Raw genomic sequence first — 21,540 nt, 5'->3', positions numbered from 1 at the left:
GCACAAAACTCAACTCAAAGTGGATCAAAGACCTAGGAATTAAACCAGAGTCACTGAGCCTATTAGAAGAAAAAGTAGGCCCAAATTTCAATCATGTCAGATTAGGCTCCAACTTCCTTAATAAGATTCCTATAGCACAAGAATTAAAATCAAGAATCAATAAATGGGATGGATTCAAACTAAAAAGCTTCTTGGCAAAAGGAACAATCAGTGAGACGAATGGAGAGCCTACATCTTGGGAGCAAATCTTTACCACAAGCACATCAGATAGAGCACTAATCTCTAGATTATATAAATAACTCAAAAAGGTAAACACCAAAACAACAACAAAACAAAACAAACAAACAAATAGCCCAATCAATAAATGGGTCAAGGAACTGGACACTTCTCAGAAGATGATATACAACCAATCAATAAATATATGTTCAACATCTCTAGCAATTAGAGAAATGCAAATCATCTCACTCCAGTCAGAATGGCAGCTATTAAGAATATAAACAACAATAAGTGTTGGCGAGGATGTGGGGGAAAACACATACTCATACATTGCTGATGGGACTGCAAATTGGTGCAGCCAATTTGGAAAGCAGTATTGAGATTCCTTGGAAAACTGGAAATTGAACCACCTTTTGACCCAGCTATCCCACTCATTGTATACCCAAAGGACTTAAAAGCAGCATTCTACAGGGACACAGCCACATCAATGTTTGTAGCAGCAAAATTCACAATAGCTAAACTGTGGAGCCAACCTAGATACCCTTCAGTAGATGAATGGATAAAGAAAATGTGGCATATATATCCAATGGAATATTACTCATCAATAAAAGAGAATAAAATCATGGCATTTGTAGGTAAATGGATGGAACTGGAAAATTTAATGCTAAGTGAAGTTAGCCAATCTCAAAAAATCAAATGCTGAATATTTTCTCTGATATAAGAAATCTGATTCATAGTGGGGTTGGGAGAGGGAGCATGGGAGGATTAGCTGAACTCTAGATAGGGCAGAGAGGTGGGAGGGAAAGGGAGGGGACATGGGGGTAAAAAGGATGGTTGAATGAGATGGATATCATTACCCTAAGTGTCAGAACACACGATTAAACCAGTGAGGGTCACTCCAGGTGAACTGGGTTGGCACAAAATAATGACATACAGACAGAGAAATATTGGGTGCTCCGTTCCTAAGTAGCAGCTCCCAACATATTCCCCTTTTTTAATATCTAAAGGCAATTGGGGAATTTTATCTTCCAGTCATTGGATTTTTGGTCCGAGGTTGTCATGATCTACTATTGAAACACAAAAGGGATTAGTAGAAAACATATCATTTCAATAACATACCATATAGACTCTTTCAGCATATTTAGGGTTAAGGTCATTTAATTAACTTGGAAGATCCAGGTTATTGTTATTACTCTGCCAAACACTTGTCAGAAGATTCTTAATCTTTTTCCAATTTTATCGGGAAACATAGTGTTTGGCTATAGTAACACTTATATTTTTATTTGGAATGATTTAAGCCTTTCCACAAACCATAGAGCAGAGGGCTCATTCGCCCTATTCCTTACAGTGGCTTCTGGAGCATTCTAACTTAGTTTCAGTCCTTCCATCAGCACTTATCAGACTATGAAGGATTTTGGAAGTAATTTAAGTCAAACTATTAAGAAAATTCACATGTTGTGCATTTTAAGACATAGCAAAAGAAGCAGTAATGCAGGAACAATGAATAATATTTTAAGTAGTCCCTTCAAGGATCATGAGATCAAGAGCTTGCCTAGATCTGTTTAATTGGCATGCACCTGTTGCAAGGCCTGAATGTTAACTTCAGCCTGCTAGGTGGCAATAGGACAAAGGAATGTTGATGAAGGATCAATGTCCTTTTCCTGTAGTATAACTAGTGATAAATTTAGGCAAGTTGTACCTTTTATAGGTTATAGGATATTTAATCATCTTTTCTCTTAATTCTCACATTTAAGGTCTGTCAATAATTTAACAATTCTGAAGGCACATGTCAAACATCAAAACGTCCTTTTGGGTGTCACCTCCCTGAGGATTAAGGTTTCTAGGACCCTTATGTAATTTTAGGGGACCAGCCTAAAATATATCCATTATTTCCAGACAGCTCATGTTGTACAGGCAAGACATGCACAATCCATCCACTGAGAAAAGGCGTCAGTTTCTATTGTAGAAGGATTAGGGCAATAATACATTGGTGGATATTCTATGAAAATAACTGGCCTGTATAGGAAAATTCTATTTTGACAATTGTCCAGATGTATATAGTCTTAATTTCTAAGGACCAGCATAATCAGCTGGTTTAGGTTTCTTATATGCTGTCTTTTTCTCAAAAGATACTCCCAGACAGCCTGTTTACCATAAGATCAACATATGGGTATAAGTGACCATTAGAGTCAGTATAATTAATCTAGTTACATGGGTGGACTTTTTAGTCCACGTTGCACATTAAAAAATGGACCTGAGAAATGGGTCCATAGAAGTTTGTTCATAATTTTTACATACCTGACAAGCTCGTGAAGCTGCATGGCTGTAAACTTTGCAGCTGGGAGATTTACCTTCCTGTGTCAGGATTTTCAACCTTTCCATGATGACCGGTTTAAACTCTATCTTTTGAAATTTGATTTAACTTATTAAATCATGTTCAGCAGCAGTAAGACTCTCAGTATCACAATTAAGAAAAATTTTTAAAATATTATGTAAGATCTAGTATATGTGTGTGGGGTCCTGTTTCCCCCACTTTTTTAAAATTTAATAAAATTGAGCAAAGGCCTGGCATAAGTCATTAAAGTTATAGATAATAGTACAATATTTGCATAATAAGAAAAGATTTACCATACTTAATTTGTTCTGAATTTTGACAAAAGTCATCTACTAGCAATGTTAAGTCCAACATCAGTAAGTTGGAGAGGGACTATGGTGACTAGAAACCTAAGTTTTATTAATGTATGATTTAATTTTTTTTATATTTATTTTTTTTGTTTTAGGTGGACACAATATCTTTATTTATTTTTATGTGGTGCTAAGGATCAAACCCAGTGCCTTGTGCATGCCAGGCCAATGCGCTACCACTTGAGCCACATCCCCAGCCCCTGATTTAATTTTTGACTTTAATAAAATTATTAAAAATGAAGAATATAATAAAAATTTATATTTTGAAATTAGCTTCAGATGAACTCCAATTAGCTATTTTAATTTGGAATGAAGTGAGACAGTTTAAACTTAGGAGTGGTGGGCATGAGAAAAATATAGACATCTATCTAAAATAGGAAGTACATATGTTAAATAAGCCTAGAGAAGATTTTTTAACCATTAATAAAGAATTAAATAGAGAAATGAATGTTTTTTTAATCTATGGATCCATGAAAAAGTGTAATTATTGTTATCAAACTTAGTGTTGACCTAAGTATGGGGAGTTAGTATCCCAAATATTAATGGGTAAAAACAAGTCAACAGTTTTGTTTAAAACAGTGATCTAATTTACAATTTTATATAACACTGAGCTAGTAATAACATTTTTAGGGATCTCATGTCAAAATAATCTTTGTGTATAAAGAAACAGTTTTATGAGCATCCTAATAACTTTATTTAATGTAGTAAAATTAGCTCTAATAATCATGTATAATTTATGGTTTTACCAATTTCAAAAATATCAATGTATATAGGACATCATCTGATATTATTAAAGTTGAGAAAAGCTCTATCATGTTAAATTTATTATTAAAATAAGCTACTGGCTGTTGAGCTGATTTATTTATGGCTGTCTGTCTAATATTTTAGGGGTAACTATTTTTAGGGTTATTTTCCTCAGTGACAAACTGTTGATAGGGGCTCAAAGTTAAGACCCTGTTTCCATGTTTAGAGCCTTCCAAAAATCTGTTTATAACTTAGAAAAAAAGTAAAATTTTTAACCAGAAGGTTTATTTGTCTTGGGGTAAGATTAGCATTTTAATTTTTTTTTTCTGTCTGTATGTTTACCTTTCCTTTCCTTCGTTGGTCTCCATTCAACTATGGTGTAACATCCAAACTTGACTATGTTAACTAACCTCTGTAGATCCCTTGGAATGATGAGGGCTAACTGGATGATAAACTCATCTTTTAAAAATGGGTGGCTCTCTATAAGTTTAAGGTGCTGAATTGTCTCTTTAAATCTCTCTATGAAAATAGCAGGATTTTTATAAAGGCTTTCTAAAATTATATTTTAGGTATTCTGTTTACCTGTTGGATATTAATAAATTTTGGGGAGTTGTCTGTGCTTCAGATAGACTGTTAGTTTTGTTTCTATTCTGTGTTATTGGAACATGGTTAAGATAAATCTCCTTTAAAACCATTTTTAAGATGGTCCTCTATTTTAAAGTTTACATAAATAATAGCATAATATCTCTGTAGATAGGGTTAGGTATCTGGCATAAATTTTGAAATATTTCAATACATGAACTTGGCTCTCTCGAAAATCTCCCTGAATTTATTCTGGTCTATGTTAAGTTTTAGAGGTCCCCTTTGATCTTTTCTCCTAGTAGGTAATTTTTTAAGGCCTTCTCTGTTAGTAGTAATTGAGACTAGATATGAAAATGAGATATCTTTTATTAACATTGTAATTTTTTAGTATATAGACTAGTTAATTCATTTTGATATTACATGTAAATGGACAACTTAAAAGGAACCCTCATTTCTTCCTGAGAGAAGGTCTCAAAATATCTCTATATTTCAGAATATTATCCTTTAAATAGGTGTCTCTTAACTGTCTTCTAGAAAATATGATTAAGGTTACTTCCCAGTGTAGGGACAATATACAAGTCTTACAATGTTTCATGGATTATAGGTCCAGTTAGAGAATTTATATACTACAAATGAATTTCCAACAAAGCTTACACTTTTATTGTTCAAAACTAATGTATGACTTTAATTTGGAGAACACCAATCCTAATAAAATGTTCTCCTAAATCCCATAAACATCCAATGATGTCTTTGAATCAGTCAATTTTAGCCTCCAAGGGGAAGTGTCAAAATTGGAATTTAAGTCAGCATTTTTAAATATTTTTTGTTTATAATCAAGGATGTGAATTTATTCACTAAAATTAATCCTTGTCTTAATAAGAATCACTAAGCAAATAAAGGCCTTACTTAATGGAAATAAACAACATTTTTTTTTTAGAGAGAGAGAGGAGGGAGAGAGAGAATGAGAGAGAATTTTTTAATATTTATTTTTTAGTTTTCGGCGGACACAACATCCTTCTTTGTATGTGGTGCTGAGGATGGAACCCAGGCCGCACGCATGCCAGGCGAGCATGCCACCGCTTGAGCCACATCCCCAGCCCCAATAAACAACATTTTAATAGGTCTTTAACATGTCAAATTGTGGAAAAAATCTTGGTTCATATTAGTATAATAAAATCTGGGGAAAAAGTCTGAAATATCCTAGAATTAATCAGTTCAAATTATTATAGTCAGTCCAGTTATACATAAATCTGTTTTTTAAATTGTTTTAACTTTCTATATCATCTGTCGAGATAATGATATGAGGATTTCCTTATTTGGAAATTCTTTTTATCATTAAAATCTAGAACATAAAGAACTTGTTTTACCCAAAGATGATTTCTTTCTTCTTCTTAGGACCTCCAAGGTGTGCTTCCTCTCTGTGGAAGTATATTCTTGTCCTTTTAGAATTTTTTCTTGGTTATACTTTGGAGCCATTTGTGTAAATCTTAGAATCTAAACAAATTATTGTACCTTGATAAGAAGAAATATCTCAGTGAAAATATAAGTAAAGCCCTTACACATTTTTGTTGACAGAATCATTTCTGTTTACCATCTTATAAAAGTTTGTACAGTAATTTCAGAATTAGAGATTACTTGATGGTTGTATTATATCTTGAAATAGGTATTTTACAGTAAAATACATTTATCTCAAATATCTGTAACTCTAAAAGGCAGAACATCAGATAAATGTATGTATAAGAAATATAAATTATGTGTTTTCTGCTGAAGGAAAATGATTAGAAGCAAATAGATATATATTAATTAAACAAATAGACATATGTTAACTATTCTATGAATTAAGGACTATAGATTATCCAAATAACTGGAAATATATGTATTGTGAATAAAGCTATAAGTTACTATTATTTAACCATGGAATTTAAAAATAAGCCCCATCAAACCATGTGGCTCTTAAAAGTATTTGGATCCATTTATTTTACCTTGGACTAGTAGTGCACTTTTCATATTAGTGACATCACATGATGTGGTTAAAATAAAATCCTTGTGTATACATTTACTCTTTTTTTGTAATTATATAGTCAGGAATGAGAAGAATGAGGATTTCTTGATTATTATAGGAATATTGTGAGAAAAGGTCTCATAATGCCGGCTTTTGTACCTGTGGCAAGCAAAATGCATCCTCATAATCTCCAAAATTAAAAGCAAAATACAAGAAGCATATGAATGATCTCTCATCAATGTAACATTATTTAGTAACAACCGTAGAGAGGAAAAGGAAGGATTTTATTTATTTATTTTTCTTTTTTTAACTGATTTTATTTTTTTAAAATACATGACAGCAGAATATATTACAATTCTTATTACACATATAGAGCACAATTTTTCATATCTTTGTATAAAGTATGTTCATGCCAATTCATGTCTTTATACATGTACTTTGTTTTGCATTTCAATTCTTATTACTCATATATACCACAATTTTTCATATCTCAGTTTGTATATAAAGTAGGTTGACACCCAATTTGTGTCTTCAAAAAGGAAGGATTTCAAAGGAAGCTGTTAAGGGATAAAAAAAAATCAAGTTATTTAGCTTTGAGGGCAAGTCAGGCTTAGGGCAACATAGAAGCCTGTGGAATCAGATTTTGCCTGAAAAAAGATCTCTTTCCTTAGTATTTACAGGTGAGCATTCTTAAGTAAAATGTAGGCTCTGTGTAGCTCCAGTAGTAGATCTGGGTGAAGCAGGAAGTACAGGTTAGTGGCTGGGAGGCGGGATCAAAAGCTCTGTTTGAGTGACAATGAAAGGACCAATGGGAAGCCTGCAAAAAATGTGGGAAGTGGAACTCATCCGCCATTTTGTCCTGGCCATGTGGCCAGGGTTCTCCACAGTCCAAAGTTTTGCCTGAGGTCCTGTGTGTTTCGCCTGTCCAGTTACCAGCAGTTTTGGCTGAACCTTTGCCACACCCAGTGACATATGTCCATGTTTTGGTACTGTCTAGGCTGTGCTCCAGGGAGCCGTTACCATGGCTATTGGAATTAGTTGTCACTGTGTGTGGCCTGGGCTGGCTTAGGTTGGTCGCTGTTTGCACCCTGAGCAACAAAGAACCCTTTGGTTGGCTTTGTCCTGCCTGTCCCCAGAACGTGGTTCCATGTCATGTCCATGACCCTGGGGAGATATCTATTCGTACCTCCACTCCAAGTCTCCTTGTGACGCCATCTTGTGGGCATTTTGCCAGTGGGAAGATTTGAGAATTGTGGTATGAGATAATAGGGCTACATATGAGCTTGCAGCTAACTGGGAGTGACCTTGTTTTTGTCTGCTCAGGCCACAGGATCTCTCCTTGAGGAGACAACTCGGAAATGGGCTCAGTACAAAGAGAAGTGTCTGAAAGATTTACTTAAGAAACCTTCTGGTAAGCACATGTATTAGTTATCTGTGGCTGTGTAACAAGTTGCCCCAAAGCTTAGTGGCTTAAAATAGTAATAATCATGTGTCTCTCAATGTTCCTGTGGATCAGGAATCAGACTGGACACAGTGGGCCTGACAGGTTTCTGCTCAGCCATGTCTGGGGTTCAGCTGAGAGACTCAAAACTCAGGAGCTGGAATCACTCAAAGCCTCCTCCCATGTCCACTGGCTGATGCTGGTTCTCAGCTGAAAGTCAAGTGGCAACTGGTAGCCCATCTGCATGGCCTGGGATTCCTTACAGCAGATGGCTGGGTTCCTAAGGGCTAGCCTGATGACAGCCCATATCACTTTGTATGACCTGGCTTCAGAAGTCACACAACATCACTTCTGCCAAGCTCAGTTGGATGAGACAGTTACAAAGTTCGCCCCAGGAGAGTGACCATAAACCCACTTCTCACTATAAAGTAACATGACATGGGATGTGTATGGATGCAGCCCTCTTTGATGAAAGCTGTCTGCCACACTTACTCCCTCGTCTTCAATCATGAGTAATTTGTCGACTGAATTGTTGTAGATTGAATTTGTGTCATTTTTATGAATATGTGACCAGGAACCTAGATCCCACAGATGTCCTTAAATCAGCTTGTTATTTTGCATATTTCATCGTAGGTGTGTTCTGGGATCTAATCAGGGAAGGTTTGACAATTATTTAGTCAAATTAATTATGGAACCTAAGGCTTTTTTGGCTGGACCTCCAAGTGTCCTTCTGACCCAGAGTTTCTGCGAGAGTTTGGTTCACATAAAGCAAAATTAGCATGACATGGACATTACATTAACTGACTAGGGGTTAAACTGAGTAGATAAAGGCACCATGTTTGGGGCTGCATTCCTTTGCTGCCCAAATCATTCTTCATCTCTTACATATCTAGAGAGGGAGGCCCACATAGCTTCCTTCAGTAGCAAGGTGGGCTTTAGGATCCAGGCCCCTTCTGCTTCTATAAGAGGCCCTGTGTTCAAATATTGATGTTCGTTCTTCTCTCCCTAGGCATATTTTGTAATGGAACCTTTGATCAGTATGTGTGCTGGCCTCATTCTTCTCCTGGAAATGTCTCTGTTCCCTGCCCATCATATCTACCTTGGTGGAATGAAGGTAATAAGCCTAACTTACTAATTTCTGACAATTTCTTTCAAGACTAGTCCCTCCTGGATAAACTCGTCAGATGCTAATTAGAGAGAAGGCTCCAGACAACTACTTTTCCTAAGTCCTTTCCCCACGCCCCAAAGGTGTTCTTCTAAGCTTTTGGTAATATATCATTCTTCTTCTCTTGTTTGCTGAAATTCTACTATTCTTGGGCGTTCCATTTTTTTTTTTAAAGAGAGAGTGAGAGAGGAGAGAGAGAGAGAGAGAATTTTTAATATTTATTTTCTAGTTCTCGGCGGACACAACATCTTTGTTGGTATGTGGTGCTGAGGATCGAACCCGGGCCGCACGCATGCCAGGCGAGCGCGCTACTGCCTGAGCCACATCCCCAGCCCTTGGGCGTTCCATTTATACAGCAGCTCTCTTGACTTCATAAATGACAGAGTCCAGACCTGGCTCCCACAGAATCTGACTGCACTCCGGGTTCAGAATGGTCAGTGTCATGGAGAGCAGGCAGAGGCAGGACTTAAACCTTCCCTTGCATCAGCTTTCGATGGAAGGACCATTGCATTGGCACTTTCAAGTGCCGTGGGATTTGAGTGAGCACTTAACCACTTAGCTGACCCCAATCCTGTTTAAAGGAAGTAAATATTACTCAGGAAACCATCCCTGCCCAAGAAGCCCAACGTCTTGGTTGTTTTATTCTAGAAGCAATTACTGGTTAGAATTCTGTTACCTATGACCAAAGGCCATGCACAAATATAAGGACGGCTAAAAATGGTAACCTATGCAGTTATGAAGCTGCAGGTAAAAGAAGGTGAGAGTGAGCCTCTGAGAAATGTCAGTTCAATAGATAATCACCTCAGTGGTTCTCTGGTTTTAATATTTTGAGGCATCTAGTGAGTGCACATGCACGTTCATGTGTGGGTGCATGTGTGTGCACACACGCAGCTTAAAAGGAAGATGCACTTCTGGGTGAAAGAGTTAGTGACATATTTTATGGAGATGTTCTCTAATGAAATCCAGTTGGAATCAATCCAGGAGGCATGAGGCTGTGAGCTTTTTAGGGAGGCTGGGAGAGAAGGTACTAGAGAACTGGCTGGACAGAGGGGTCTGGATGGTTTAGGCAAACAGTTCCCATGAGAGACAACTTAGTGAAGTGGAAGGAACTCAATGATGCAGAGTAGGACTCTGAAGTTAAGACTCAATCCCTCTGTTTTATACTCTTGAGACTGGACAAATTCCTGGAGCCTGCTGAACGGTGGTTTCCTTGTCTGGAAAGAGAGGAATAGCTAACTTTTAAGATTATTTTGAGGAACAAATGAGAAGGAACACCCAGAATTGGCCATCTAGCAGGTGCTCTGTAGGTGGAGCTAGAGCTGAGTCAAAGATGGAGGCCCTTAGATTCCTTCACGGTCTTTCAGCTTCCAAACATCCACACATTCCTCAGGGGTGCAGAGAATGACCACCACCTCCCAGCTTCACCATCTGTTCCTTCTCAGGAGCTTTAGGATAAAGCAGGAATCCAAACTCCTCATTTACAAGAAAATTGAGTTAAAGGTTTCTTTTTAAGAAGTAGGTTCTGGGCTTCTGGAATGTACTAAAGGCAGTACGATTTGCAAAATATGGGAAGTGACTCTCCCACTCAATTAGGTCTTTGGAATCCAAGTCGATTCCTAAAGTATTTTTCTCATTAAAACTTTAGAAACCACACGGGTTCCTAAAGTAAAACGGGCATGGGAAGACGATAGAAGGGTTTGGAGAAGAACCTCTACAAATGTAAAGGGATGCAGAAGCATTCTTTAAAGGAATGAGCTTTATGATTCAAGTTAGAAGAGAGTGAGATAATAAATACAGGTTTTCTTGGCCTCTACAACTGATCAGTGAGGCTGGGAACTGATTGTGAAAGAAATAGTGTATTCCAAGAGGGGTTTTCCACTTTCCTCTGTAGGGGAAGAGTATGGGGAGCCCCAGAACGTGATAAGGCATAAGAAAGACACAAAAGATTGGTAGTTACGGAGGACAACATTGACAGCATGTAGCTGTTGCACTGGGGAGTGGGGGCGGGGGGAGGGAAGTGCATCTGGAAGCTACTGCAGTGGTCCAGGCAAAGGGATCAGGCAGAGATGAGAAGTTGGGGAGAAGGAGAAAGATCAAAGAAAAATATTGGAGGCAGAATAGTTGAGACTTGTTATCAGTTGGTGTAGAAAATGAGGGAGAAAGAGAGAAGTGGGAAATAGAGAAGAGGAAAATAATTCTCCAACTCAGGATGGGCTCCATGGTAGCTGGTCCTCTGGCTCCCCTCCCTCCCATGCCCCACTGTTGGTACCTTGGTGGGGCTCAGCAGCACTGTCTCTGTGGCTTCCCAACCTCCTCGTCCCCAGCCTCAGATCTGACCCCTTCCAACCACCCTGCACAAGGTTTTTAAAAATGCCAATCAGGAGGTTATGATGGTTCCCTTTACAACGCCTATAAATGGCATCTCTGACTTGTAGCCTGGCCCTGCTGATCTGTCCATCATTCTCCCCAGCCTCCCCTGCCATTTTTCTGCCGTTCCAGCCAAACGATTCCCAGCGGTTGGCACCCAGTGCCTTTGTTCACTCTTCTGCGCAGGATGCCCCCTCAAATGTTCTGCCCACATCAATAAATTCAACTTTAATTCTCACCTTATTAAATCTTTCATCCTTCTAGAAAATTCTTCCAGCAATTCTCTCCACAGTGCAATGGCCTTCTGCTTTCCTGAGGCTTCTTCTCTAACCTGTGCTGTCTCTGCCAGAATTTATGATGGCGGATGGCGCTTTTTATTCGCAATCTCCTGCCTAGACTTTGAGTTTGCCAGGTTCATCCTAGCAGGCACAGCATAGAGCATTATGATTGGCATGAAGAATACAAGTGTCAAGGGAACTATTGTCATTCACTCATTCAACAAATATTTATTTAGCATCGATTGTATGCCAGGCATTATTTATAAACACCTGGGATATAGTAATGATCAAGACAGAATAAAATCCCTCTCTGGTAGGACTCATGTTTTAGCAAGACAGACAGACAAAATATCAGTGAGCATCATTGGTAAGTATAGATGTGATACATTTTACACAAGTTAGAGCTGGGGGAAGGAATGGGAGCACAGGAGGGGAGGAGTGGGTGGTGATTGTAAGTTGGGTAGTCAGCGAAGGCTTCAATGACAAGCTGGTGTCTCCGTGAAGACTTAAAGGAGGTAAAGGTTTTAGCCAATAGTGGAAGTGTTTCCAGGTGCCAAAGCCCTTGGTGGAGAGCATGGGTGGTCCGTTTCAAAAAGAAAAGGAGGCAAATGTGGTTTGAGTGGAAGGGGAAGAAAAGCAATAAGAAGTTAGGGCAGAGAGATTTGGGGGTCCGGTCTGACAAGGCTTTGTAGGGGCCATGAAAGGATTCTGATGTGCTCTCAAATCCTTGGAAGATAGTGAGTAGATATTGGCATGATGCCACGGACATCTTATCCAGGTTGTTGATTGTTAGGCCATCCACAGATAGGAGGGGCAGAACTGTCAGAGGAGACATCTTTCCAAGGGAGATGATGATTCCACTTAGGAGAGAAGGACACAGTGAAAAGCAGCGGTCAGATTCTGGATATATTTGAAAAGAATAGGCAGTTAGCTAATGGAGCAGGGGAAGGCTACGGGAGACAGAGAGAAGGCCAGATTGACACCAAGGCTTGGAGCCAGAGGACTGGCAGGCTGGGTTTGCCATCCAGCAAGGTGGGAAAGAGTGTAGGGGGATTAGGTTTTGAGAAGATGAAGAACTTGGTTTGGGGCCTATTGTTTGAGATGTCACTTAGACACCCTAGCAAAACTGTCGCCTGGGCAGGTGGATGTACTATGTGGGTACCCAATGATTAAATGCAGAAAATAGCTACGGCTGGACTGTGATGTGCAGGGTCTGGTCTAGGAAACTCCAGCAGATTTCCACTTCTCATTTTGCAAGTCCAGATCCTGGCCCTCCAGGTAGTAGTAACTTCAGCGTGGACAGAACAATTTGCCCATCATCTGCACACACACACACACACACACACACACACACACACACTGAATCCTCCTTCAAAATCCAGAGGGTGGCGCCATGATGGTTCAAGTTCTTGATGAAGAAACCTGCAGGCACAGAGAGGGAGGGCTGGGCCCAGGACACCCACTCATTAGGTGACACAGCAGGCTTCAGCCCCGGTCTGTCTGCCTCATGCCCATTGGGTATCAGGAAGCGACGCACCACTGAGCAAGTGCAGGAGCCCAGGTCAGTGTCTCCCAGCTGGGCTGTACCTTCCAGGGGTTATCACATCTCTGAGTCACCAGGGACTGTTCTAACTCCGGAGACTTGGGGTAAACACAGCAGACATTAGTGGATCATGGTTTGTTACGAAACGGAGAGGCTTTCATGTTTTTCTTTCTATCCCAAATAAACAGTAAGGATGCTAATGAGCCCCCAAAGGGGGAAACAAAAAAAAAATCCCTTTCCCTGGGATTTTCCACAGCTCTGTGGCCAGGGTAAGGGCCTTCCAGCATGCTTAGGGAATGGGCTGTGTGTTCTGACCTTTCCTCTAGAGCTTTGTTTACTTTCAGAGAGCTCAGGAAGAGCCTACAGACACTGCTTGGCTCGGGGAACTTGGCAGACCCTAGTGAACACCACAGATATTTGGCAGGATGACTCCGAATGCTCCGAGAACCACAGCTTCAAACAAAACGTGAGTCTGTCCGGCTTGGAGATAAGGTGCCCAAGGCCCAAACCACCCCATCCTCCGGGGCACTCAGCTGTAGGGGCCACAGAAAGGGCCTTCCCACAGGTTGTCTCACCCCAACCTGGCTAGGGAAAATCTGCAACCCTGCAAAGCAGCATCCGCCGTGGAATTTCTCCCATTAATAAGGTGAAATGTGAAATCCCAAGGGAAGTGGGTCCTAGCCTTTGTGCTTGGATCATCTCCCCCAGCTCTCCTGTGTTTGGCTCCTTCTCATCCTTCAGATTTTAGTTTAGTTCTCTCCTTCAGAAAGGAGTCGTCCATGACTACCCAATCCAGACCTTCCATGGTCACTTTCTGCCATTTGTGTGTGTATGTGTATGTGTGTGTGCGTGTGTGCACGCAGTGAGGGTTAAACCCAGGCCCCTCCACATGCTAGGCAAGTGCTCTACCACTGAACCACATTTCCACCACACCCCTGGTGGGATTCCTAAATTGCATTGGTCATGCCCTGAAATTCTCCCATGTTTGCTTATTTATTATCCAGTCCACACATCAGAATGCACATCCAGGAGTCGTGGCGTGGGGCCTCGGGTCCGACAGCACAATGGCATAGCCAGGCACTTCATATCTGGGCGTCACTTCAGGCTATGAACCTGAAGTCACCAGTCACTTCACTTTTCTGTGCCTCTGCTACCTTGCCCATCCCTCGGCGACTGCGTTTGCTGCAGGCAATGGTTGTGAGGATTTAGAGCATTAAGAGACATAAATTTCAGAGGAGTAAATCTGACATGAAGTCAGCAAGCTCTAAGTAGGAGTTACTGCCCTACCACCGAGATCCAGGGTGGTAACTGCTCAGCAAATCATCCTGGCAGCTCAGTAAAAGCCAGAGGAACTAACGAATCCGAGCTTCAGACATCTCTCTGTGTGCTCTCTTTGCAGGATCCTGTTCTGGAGTCCCCTCAGGCCCAGCTCTTCTCTACTTTCTTGTTTTGGGCTCCTGCCTTTCTCCCTAAAGATCTCCTGTTTGTCCAAATCCTGTCCACCTTCCTTCAAGTCCCAATGCAAGGGAGCACAAGGAAGAGAGGAGGAGGATGCCTAGGGTCCAATTTTTAAAAATTCGCCGTGCATTACATTTATACATCATAGTGGGCTCATGTGACATATTCATATAAGCATATAGCATAACTTGCTCCATTTCATACGCAGTACTTCCTCTTACCCTCCTGTCCCTCCTTCTCTATTCACTAGTTTTCCTACTATTTATTTCCTAAAATTGGTGCTTTATACTTGACACAGAATAGTGGGATCCATTGTGATATCTTCTCACGTGCACTTAGCATCATTAGGCCAGTCCCCTGCCCTCCTTCCCTCCGTCTCCCTCTGTCCCCTTCCTGGGCACTACTGTTCTCCCTTCTCTTTTCATAAGATCGCCCCCTTTAAATTCCTTATTTCTGTCTAGCTTCTGCCCATGAGAGAAAACATTCGACTCTTGACTTTCGGAGTCTGGCTTATTTCATTTAGCCTGATGTTCTCCAGTTCCGTCCCTTCACCCGCCAATGACATGATTTCATTCTTCGCCATGGCTGCGTAGAACTCCATTGTGTATACAGGCCACGTTTTCTTTTTTTCCATTCATCTGTGACCGACACCTTGGCTGTTTCCATAACTTGTTTATTGTGAATTGTGCTCCTATAAATATTGGCACGAGTGTGTGTCACTATCGTATAGTCTGCTGATTCCAGTTCCAAAGAGTGGAATAGCTGAGGCCTCTAGTGGTTCCGTTCCTAGGCTTTTGAGGAATCTCCCTAATGCTTTCCAGAGTGGTTATCCCAGTCGGTCGTCCTACCAACAGTGTATAAGTGAGGAAAGGATGCTCCCCCACATCCTCGCCAGCATTTATTATTACTGATATTCTTGAGGATTGGGCCACATTCTTGTTTCTTTCAAAGAGACCAGACATAAACATGAGTTGAGGGCCCACTGTGTGCTGGGGTTTTGCACTAGGAATAAACAGTGGCTGAAATGCAGATGCTGACTTCAAAGAGCTGAGAGTCTTAGGGGGCAGAGAGGCCCCCATAACGGCTGGTACAGAAGAAGGGGATGCCCAGGCATACAGAAGAGGGGGACACTGATATAGACTGGGGACAAAGAAGGCTGACCAACCTGAGCCCTGAAGGGTGGGAAGGAAGGAGATGGCTGTGGGAAGGATGAGAACGAGAACATTCTAGACAGAAGGGAAAACATAGCCAGGGTCAAAGAGCAGATGGACTCCCACTACCAGTGTGTGCTGCGAAATCCTGAGGGAAGTGGGTCTTCCAGGGTTGGTCCTCGACTTTCCATCTGCTCTTCCTGTGCTTGGAATGACTTCCCCAGCTCTCCGGTGGCTCGCTCGTTCTCATCATTCAGGCACCAGTCAGTTGCAATGTTTCCTTCAAAGAGGCAACTTTGAGTGCTGACGTGTTGGTGAGGTAGATTTTGAGGAGGAAGAGGTGGTGGAGGGTCGGAGACCTCAGGAGAGGTGAGAAGATGAAAGTGTCCTGTGCCCCTTGCAGGATTTAGGACTTTGCAAGTTTAACTGGGGGAGGGATATTTCAGAACAGATGATAGGATCTCTCTGGAAAGTTGGAGAGAGATTAGGACTGGGGTCCTGCTGGGGATGGGAGGCAGGAACAGGTGGGAGCCATCTCAGTTACAGCCTAGATGTGAGTGAAGAACACCAGTTGGGTGGGAAGAAGAGAAAGCATGGGTTTACAGCTTTCCAAGGAGAGAGATGATAGGACCAGGTGCTGGGGGTTGGGGGCGTGAGAGGGTAGAGTCAGGGCACTGAGATCTCAGGTGTCTGACTTGGACGTATGGGGAGATTTGAAATGCCCCTCATTTTTAAAGATGTTTTTAATATTTACTTTTTAGTTATAGGCGGACACAATATCTTTATTTTATTTTTATGTGGTGCTGAGGATCGAACCCAGGGCCTCACACGTGGTAGGCGAGCGCTCTACCTCTGAGCCACAACCCCAGCCCTGAAATGCCCCTCATTGAGATAGAAGGCATAGCAAGAGAGGGGCCTTGCCTTCAATTTCTCCTGGGTTCTAGATGTTTCCCTACCTTATTGTTTATCCTAACTTGATAAAAAGCACTCTTCTCCCCTATCCCTTAAGTTGTGACTTTTTTCATCATTTAATTGGATTTTGAAATTTTGTAGGTTTTAAAAATCATTTGAATGTTCTCCCATCAAACACTAAAGGTATTTTAATAGTTTAAAGTTTGGGGACAGGGAAAAGCAAAGAGCTCAGTCCTAGAAACACTATCTGTGGGACCTGAGCCACTTAGCCTCTTTCCTCTCATGAATGTTTGTTAGCATTTTAGTCAGTATTTTTCACTGCTGTGACCAAAAGACGTGACACAAAAAAAACTTAGAGGAGGAAAAGTTTGTTTTGGGGGCTCATGGTTTCTGAGGCCTCAGTCCACAGATAGCCGGCTCCATTCCTTGGGGCTTGAGGTGAAGTTGAACATCATGGCGGAAGAGTATGGTGGAGAAAAGTGGCTCAAGACATTACACCAAGAAGGAGAGAGAGGAAGAGAAAAAGCTACACTGTACGTGTCCTCAGTTACCACTTAGTTAATTCCTACCAAGAGATTAATTCAGATTGGGTTAAGGATCTCATAACCCAAAAATTTCTTGCATTGTCTCACACATGAGCTTTTGGGGGACAACTCACATCTAAACCATAAGTCAGCTTTCTGTTACTATAACAAACACCCAAGGTAATCAACTTATAAAAAGGAAAGATTTGTTTTGACTGAGAGGTTTCAGTCCATGTTGCTTGGCCTCATTGCTTTTGGCCCATGGTGGTCCAACACATAATGCCAGGAGCACATGGTGAAAGAAACTGTTCACCTCGTGGCAGTGGGGAAGAAAAGAGAGAGGGACAGGGGTGGGGGCTGGGGTCCCAGTATCCCCTTCAAGGGCACAGCCTCAGTGACCTAACTTCCTCCCATTAGGCCCCACCTCTTAAAGGTTCTACCACCTCCCAATAAAACCACAGACTGGTGACCAACCCTTTAAACAGTCTGTCAACCTCTGTTTTTGTTGTCTATTATAGTGGCTTCTCTGCTCTGTCTGCTTGTTTGTTTTTTTTTTTTTAATATTAATTATTTAGTTGTAACTGGACACAATATCTTTATTTATTTATTTATTTTTATGTGGTACACAGGGCCTCAGCACACGCTAGGTGAGTGCTCTACTGCCGAGCCACAATCCCAGCCTGTTTTTTTTTTTAATGTAATATTTCATTTGACTTTCAAAAATCAAAAACCTAATTTTCTGTGGCATTATTAAGATCAACTTATGTACTTTATTATTTTATTTATAAATCGATTAAGTTTTAATACTTTTAAGGAGATCTTTTATTTTTGTTGACACTTAAACACTAGTTATTTAAATGCTCTAAAATTTGAACTGCTTTTGTACGTATGAAATGCTTTGAAATGTTTTAAATATATTAAATATTGATTATAACAAACACATCTTTCTTAACTCTTAAATAACTCTAGTTCATTGAATACACCAAAGGTTAAATGATGAGTCTTAAATTTTCTTAAATATCTCAATAGTTTTCATTGTTTCCAACTTAAGTCTAAAATCAAGTACTTATTGAGATGTTTCAAATCAGAACAACAATACTAAATAATTAGATCCTCTAATACACCATATTCTCTAAGTAGTAATATCCATTACATTGGCAAGTGATTTAAAAAAATCTGTATATGAGGGATGAATAGAAGGTGAAATGTAATGATGTCAGGTAAAGTTTCATGGCAGAAAATGAGTGTGGGTATACAGGTACTCTTTATAAAATTCTTTTAAATTTGCTGCATGTTCAGAAACTTTTATAATACATATTAAGGAAAATCCTATATCTGAATTTAACACAAAACTAGTAATAAATGGAATAGTTTGGTTAATCATTGCCATGGTTAATACAAAAGAATAAAACTTTCACAATAAAGAAAGAAACTGACCTTTGAAAGTAGGGGTTCCCCCTTCAGGGGACATGGTTGCCTATAGACCAGAGGTTGGTTTGTTTGGGTTATCCATACCAGTAGTGCAGGTGTGCTAGTAAATGTTTGACAGTTGATTACTTGCTTCTACCCCTGGAAAAAGAAAGGCTCTCGTCTCATATTTGCCAGTTCCTGGGGTGTAAATACCGTGACCAGGGCTGACTTCAGCTTGCCAATGTGATACCACTGGATACAGAGAAAGGAGAGAGGTGCTCACCAGCCACCATGAGTGTTTCCTCCAGGCAGATACAACAACACTACCCCAATGGCACTGAACGCAGACGTGCAGACATGCAGAAAAATAATTAGCAAGTGATTAATTTTGAGTATTTAGAGCTTTTGGTTTTAATGTACTTATTTCATTACAAATTGACAGTTTAATTTTTAATAATGTTGTTTTCCCACTGATTCACTGAAAAGTGACCAGCCAGCTCTCACAAGCCAGTAGGACCACGCCATGTACTAGGTGATATTTTTCCTCTTTCACCTCCCTTCCAACATATCTTCCATGTCCTCAGGAAATTCTTTCTAAACCACTTTTAAACTTTATTACCTGGTTTAAGTTGACAGAATTCCGTGTTCCAAAGGTAGTTTTACTGCGTGACAGGTCACACCTCTTAAAGGGATCAAAGTGACACCTGCTATTGAATTGCATTCAATTTATTTATATTAATTAATTAATCTGCTTAGCTTTTGTTATAACACCAAAGTCATGCTGATTGTATGCCTTGAATTAAGCAAATTGTGTTTGTTCCCTATTTTCCTTCCTGTATTGTAAGCTGCCTTGAGAATAATCAGAGAGTAATAATCAGATTTGAATACCGTTAGCCTTTTACTGGGGTGCACAACAGCCCTTACATACAGTAGGCACACTGTCAGTGCTGACGAAAGGGTTTCACACATTCTGAGTCAACTGACCTGCCACACTGGTTCTCAAGTTCCCCAGATGATTTTTAATAGATCAACTACCAAAGTGAAGAATCAAGTTTACCAGCAGGTGTGAACCCTGCTCAGGTCTCCATGATCCCTGAGTCAGCACCTGGGGACAGCAAGACAATATTTGAAAATTGCATTTCCAAGACAGGAAGTAAAGATTTCTTTCTTTAGAAAAGTGAGGGAAAGGGCATAGTCTCCTCCCCTCTGCAAAAGTCTGTATTTCCAAGAATTTAAATACTTAAGAAAAAAAAAAAAGCCTTCTGGCCATGTTTACCTGTATTTCTAATAGTGGGTTGAAATTTTGCCCAAAAAAGGCCAATGTTAGTAAATCTTTTTCCTTCAGAGTTTTGGCAAGCAAAATATGTTATGTTCTCCCAGTTAATGGGGGTCCTTTGCATGTTAAGTGGCACTCCTCAAGAAGATCTTGTGTGTGTGTATGTACATGCATAAGCATTAACCAGTATGTTTTGATTCCTTACTATGGAATTGTGTTAAGTAGTGTGGAAGTAAATCGTTATTTTGCCTTATTTCAAGCTGCCTTTTTTGCCCTTATAAAGAGTAATTTCTAAAATACAGAATTTAATTTATACACATACATCAATAGATATGTATGCACGTGATATCATTTTAATACATAGTATATCGTTTTAATGATTAATTTTAATTTCTAGGGTTATTTTAATATATCTACATATAACCTCCAACATTTTATTTTGCAATATTTAAACGTGTAGAAAAATTTAAAAAATAATAAGATATACACTATCTAGATTCAAAATAGGTTAAACATTTGGCCATATTCGCTTTTGCTTTCTTTCTCTTTGCAGACCTCATGAAATTTCACCCCTAAATACTAATCAGTTATCTTCTAAGATTGAGAGCATTATTTCACATAACTCTATTTATCCTAACTAAATAAAATGAATAGTGATTACATCCTATCATCTGTTATATCCATCTTCAAGTTTCCCCTAATTTTTTCTAGTTTTTCTGCCCTGGACCAGGACCTAATACAGGTTCAAATATTGCATTTAGCTTTCTATACTGCAGTATCTTTTAATCTAGAACAGACTGCCCTACTTTTTTCTCCCATGACATAGGTTTGTTGAAGAGACCTTTTTTTTTTTTTAAGAATGTCCCATAATCTGGATTGGATTTGTTTATTTTCTTGGGCTGTCATTTCCCTCCTCTGTATTTCCTGTAAACCAGAAGTTAGGTTTAGAAGTTTGATGACATGCAAGTTAATCTTCCCAAGTGCTATGTATCTTGGATGACATCACACCTCCTGACTAACATGGTAGATAAGGCATGAGAATGGTGTGATGTTCAATCACTTGGTCCAGGTAGAGAAACCTTGTCTCTCATTTTGTACTTGTGGATAATTTGTGGGGGTTAGACTTTTGTAACACGTGTTTATCTTTTTCCTTAACAGACTTTTAGCAGAGTTTCAACCTTTATCAATGATGCCTGCAGGAATCAATTAAGTCCTACCATTTCTATTTATTAGCTTCCTTTCTTCTGCTAAGATCCCACCCATTCACCACCTGTTTTTGGTGACTCAACTTACAAATTATTTTATTTGCTGATAATCATTATTCTTTTGATGCTCAAAATATTCTAGATTTAACTGGGTTCAGTGGTGTGTGCCTATAATCCCAGCAACTTAGGAGGCTGAGGCAGGAGGATCACAAGTTTGAGGCCAGCTTCAGCAACTTAGCAAGCCCCTATTCAACTTAGGGAGATCCTGTCTCAAAATAATAATAATAATTTTTAAAAAAAGGCTGGGGATGTATCTCAGTGATTAAGAGCACTTGGGTTCAATCCCCAGTATATAAAAAGATATTTCTAGGTTTAGTTAGTGAAATCCCTTCAAACTGGCTCTAGTACCCTTTAGTTATAACCTTGTTATTCTTTGAGCACCTGCTTATTTCTTGACACATTGTGGTCTATGCTCATTTGGATTTCCCTGCTCTAGGCCTAGAATCTGCTGCTTCTTAAAGGGGTCTTAAGTTTTTTTAAGTGGAGAAATGGCATTAGAACTCAAGGCCTAAGTACTAAGG

The 21,540-nt window shown here is 40.0% G+C and overlaps 1 protein-coding gene across 1 annotated transcript in view; it reads left to right on the top strand.

The window, feature by feature from the left end:
* Glp2r (glucagon like peptide 2 receptor) overlaps positions 1-21,540 on the top strand; it is a 77,182-nt gene that overhangs the window by 11,051 nt on the left and 44,591 nt on the right. The window contains exons 2-4 of the mRNA XM_026390628.2: positions 7,553-7,640; positions 8,680-8,784; positions 13,368-13,489. Of these exons, the coding sequence (XP_026246413.2) occupies positions 7,553-7,640; positions 8,680-8,784; positions 13,368-13,489 (315 nt within the window). The remainder of the gene's footprint in view (positions 1-7,552; positions 7,641-8,679; positions 8,785-13,367; positions 13,490-21,540) is intronic.

Source organism: Urocitellus parryii, chromosome 7 (genome assembly GCF_045843805.1).
Source record: "Urocitellus parryii isolate mUroPar1 chromosome 7, mUroPar1.hap1, whole genome shotgun sequence".
NCBI classification, from domain to species: Eukaryota; Metazoa; Chordata; class Mammalia; order Rodentia; family Sciuridae; genus Urocitellus; species Urocitellus parryii.
This window is presented reverse-complemented; position numbering and strand designations above follow the sequence as displayed.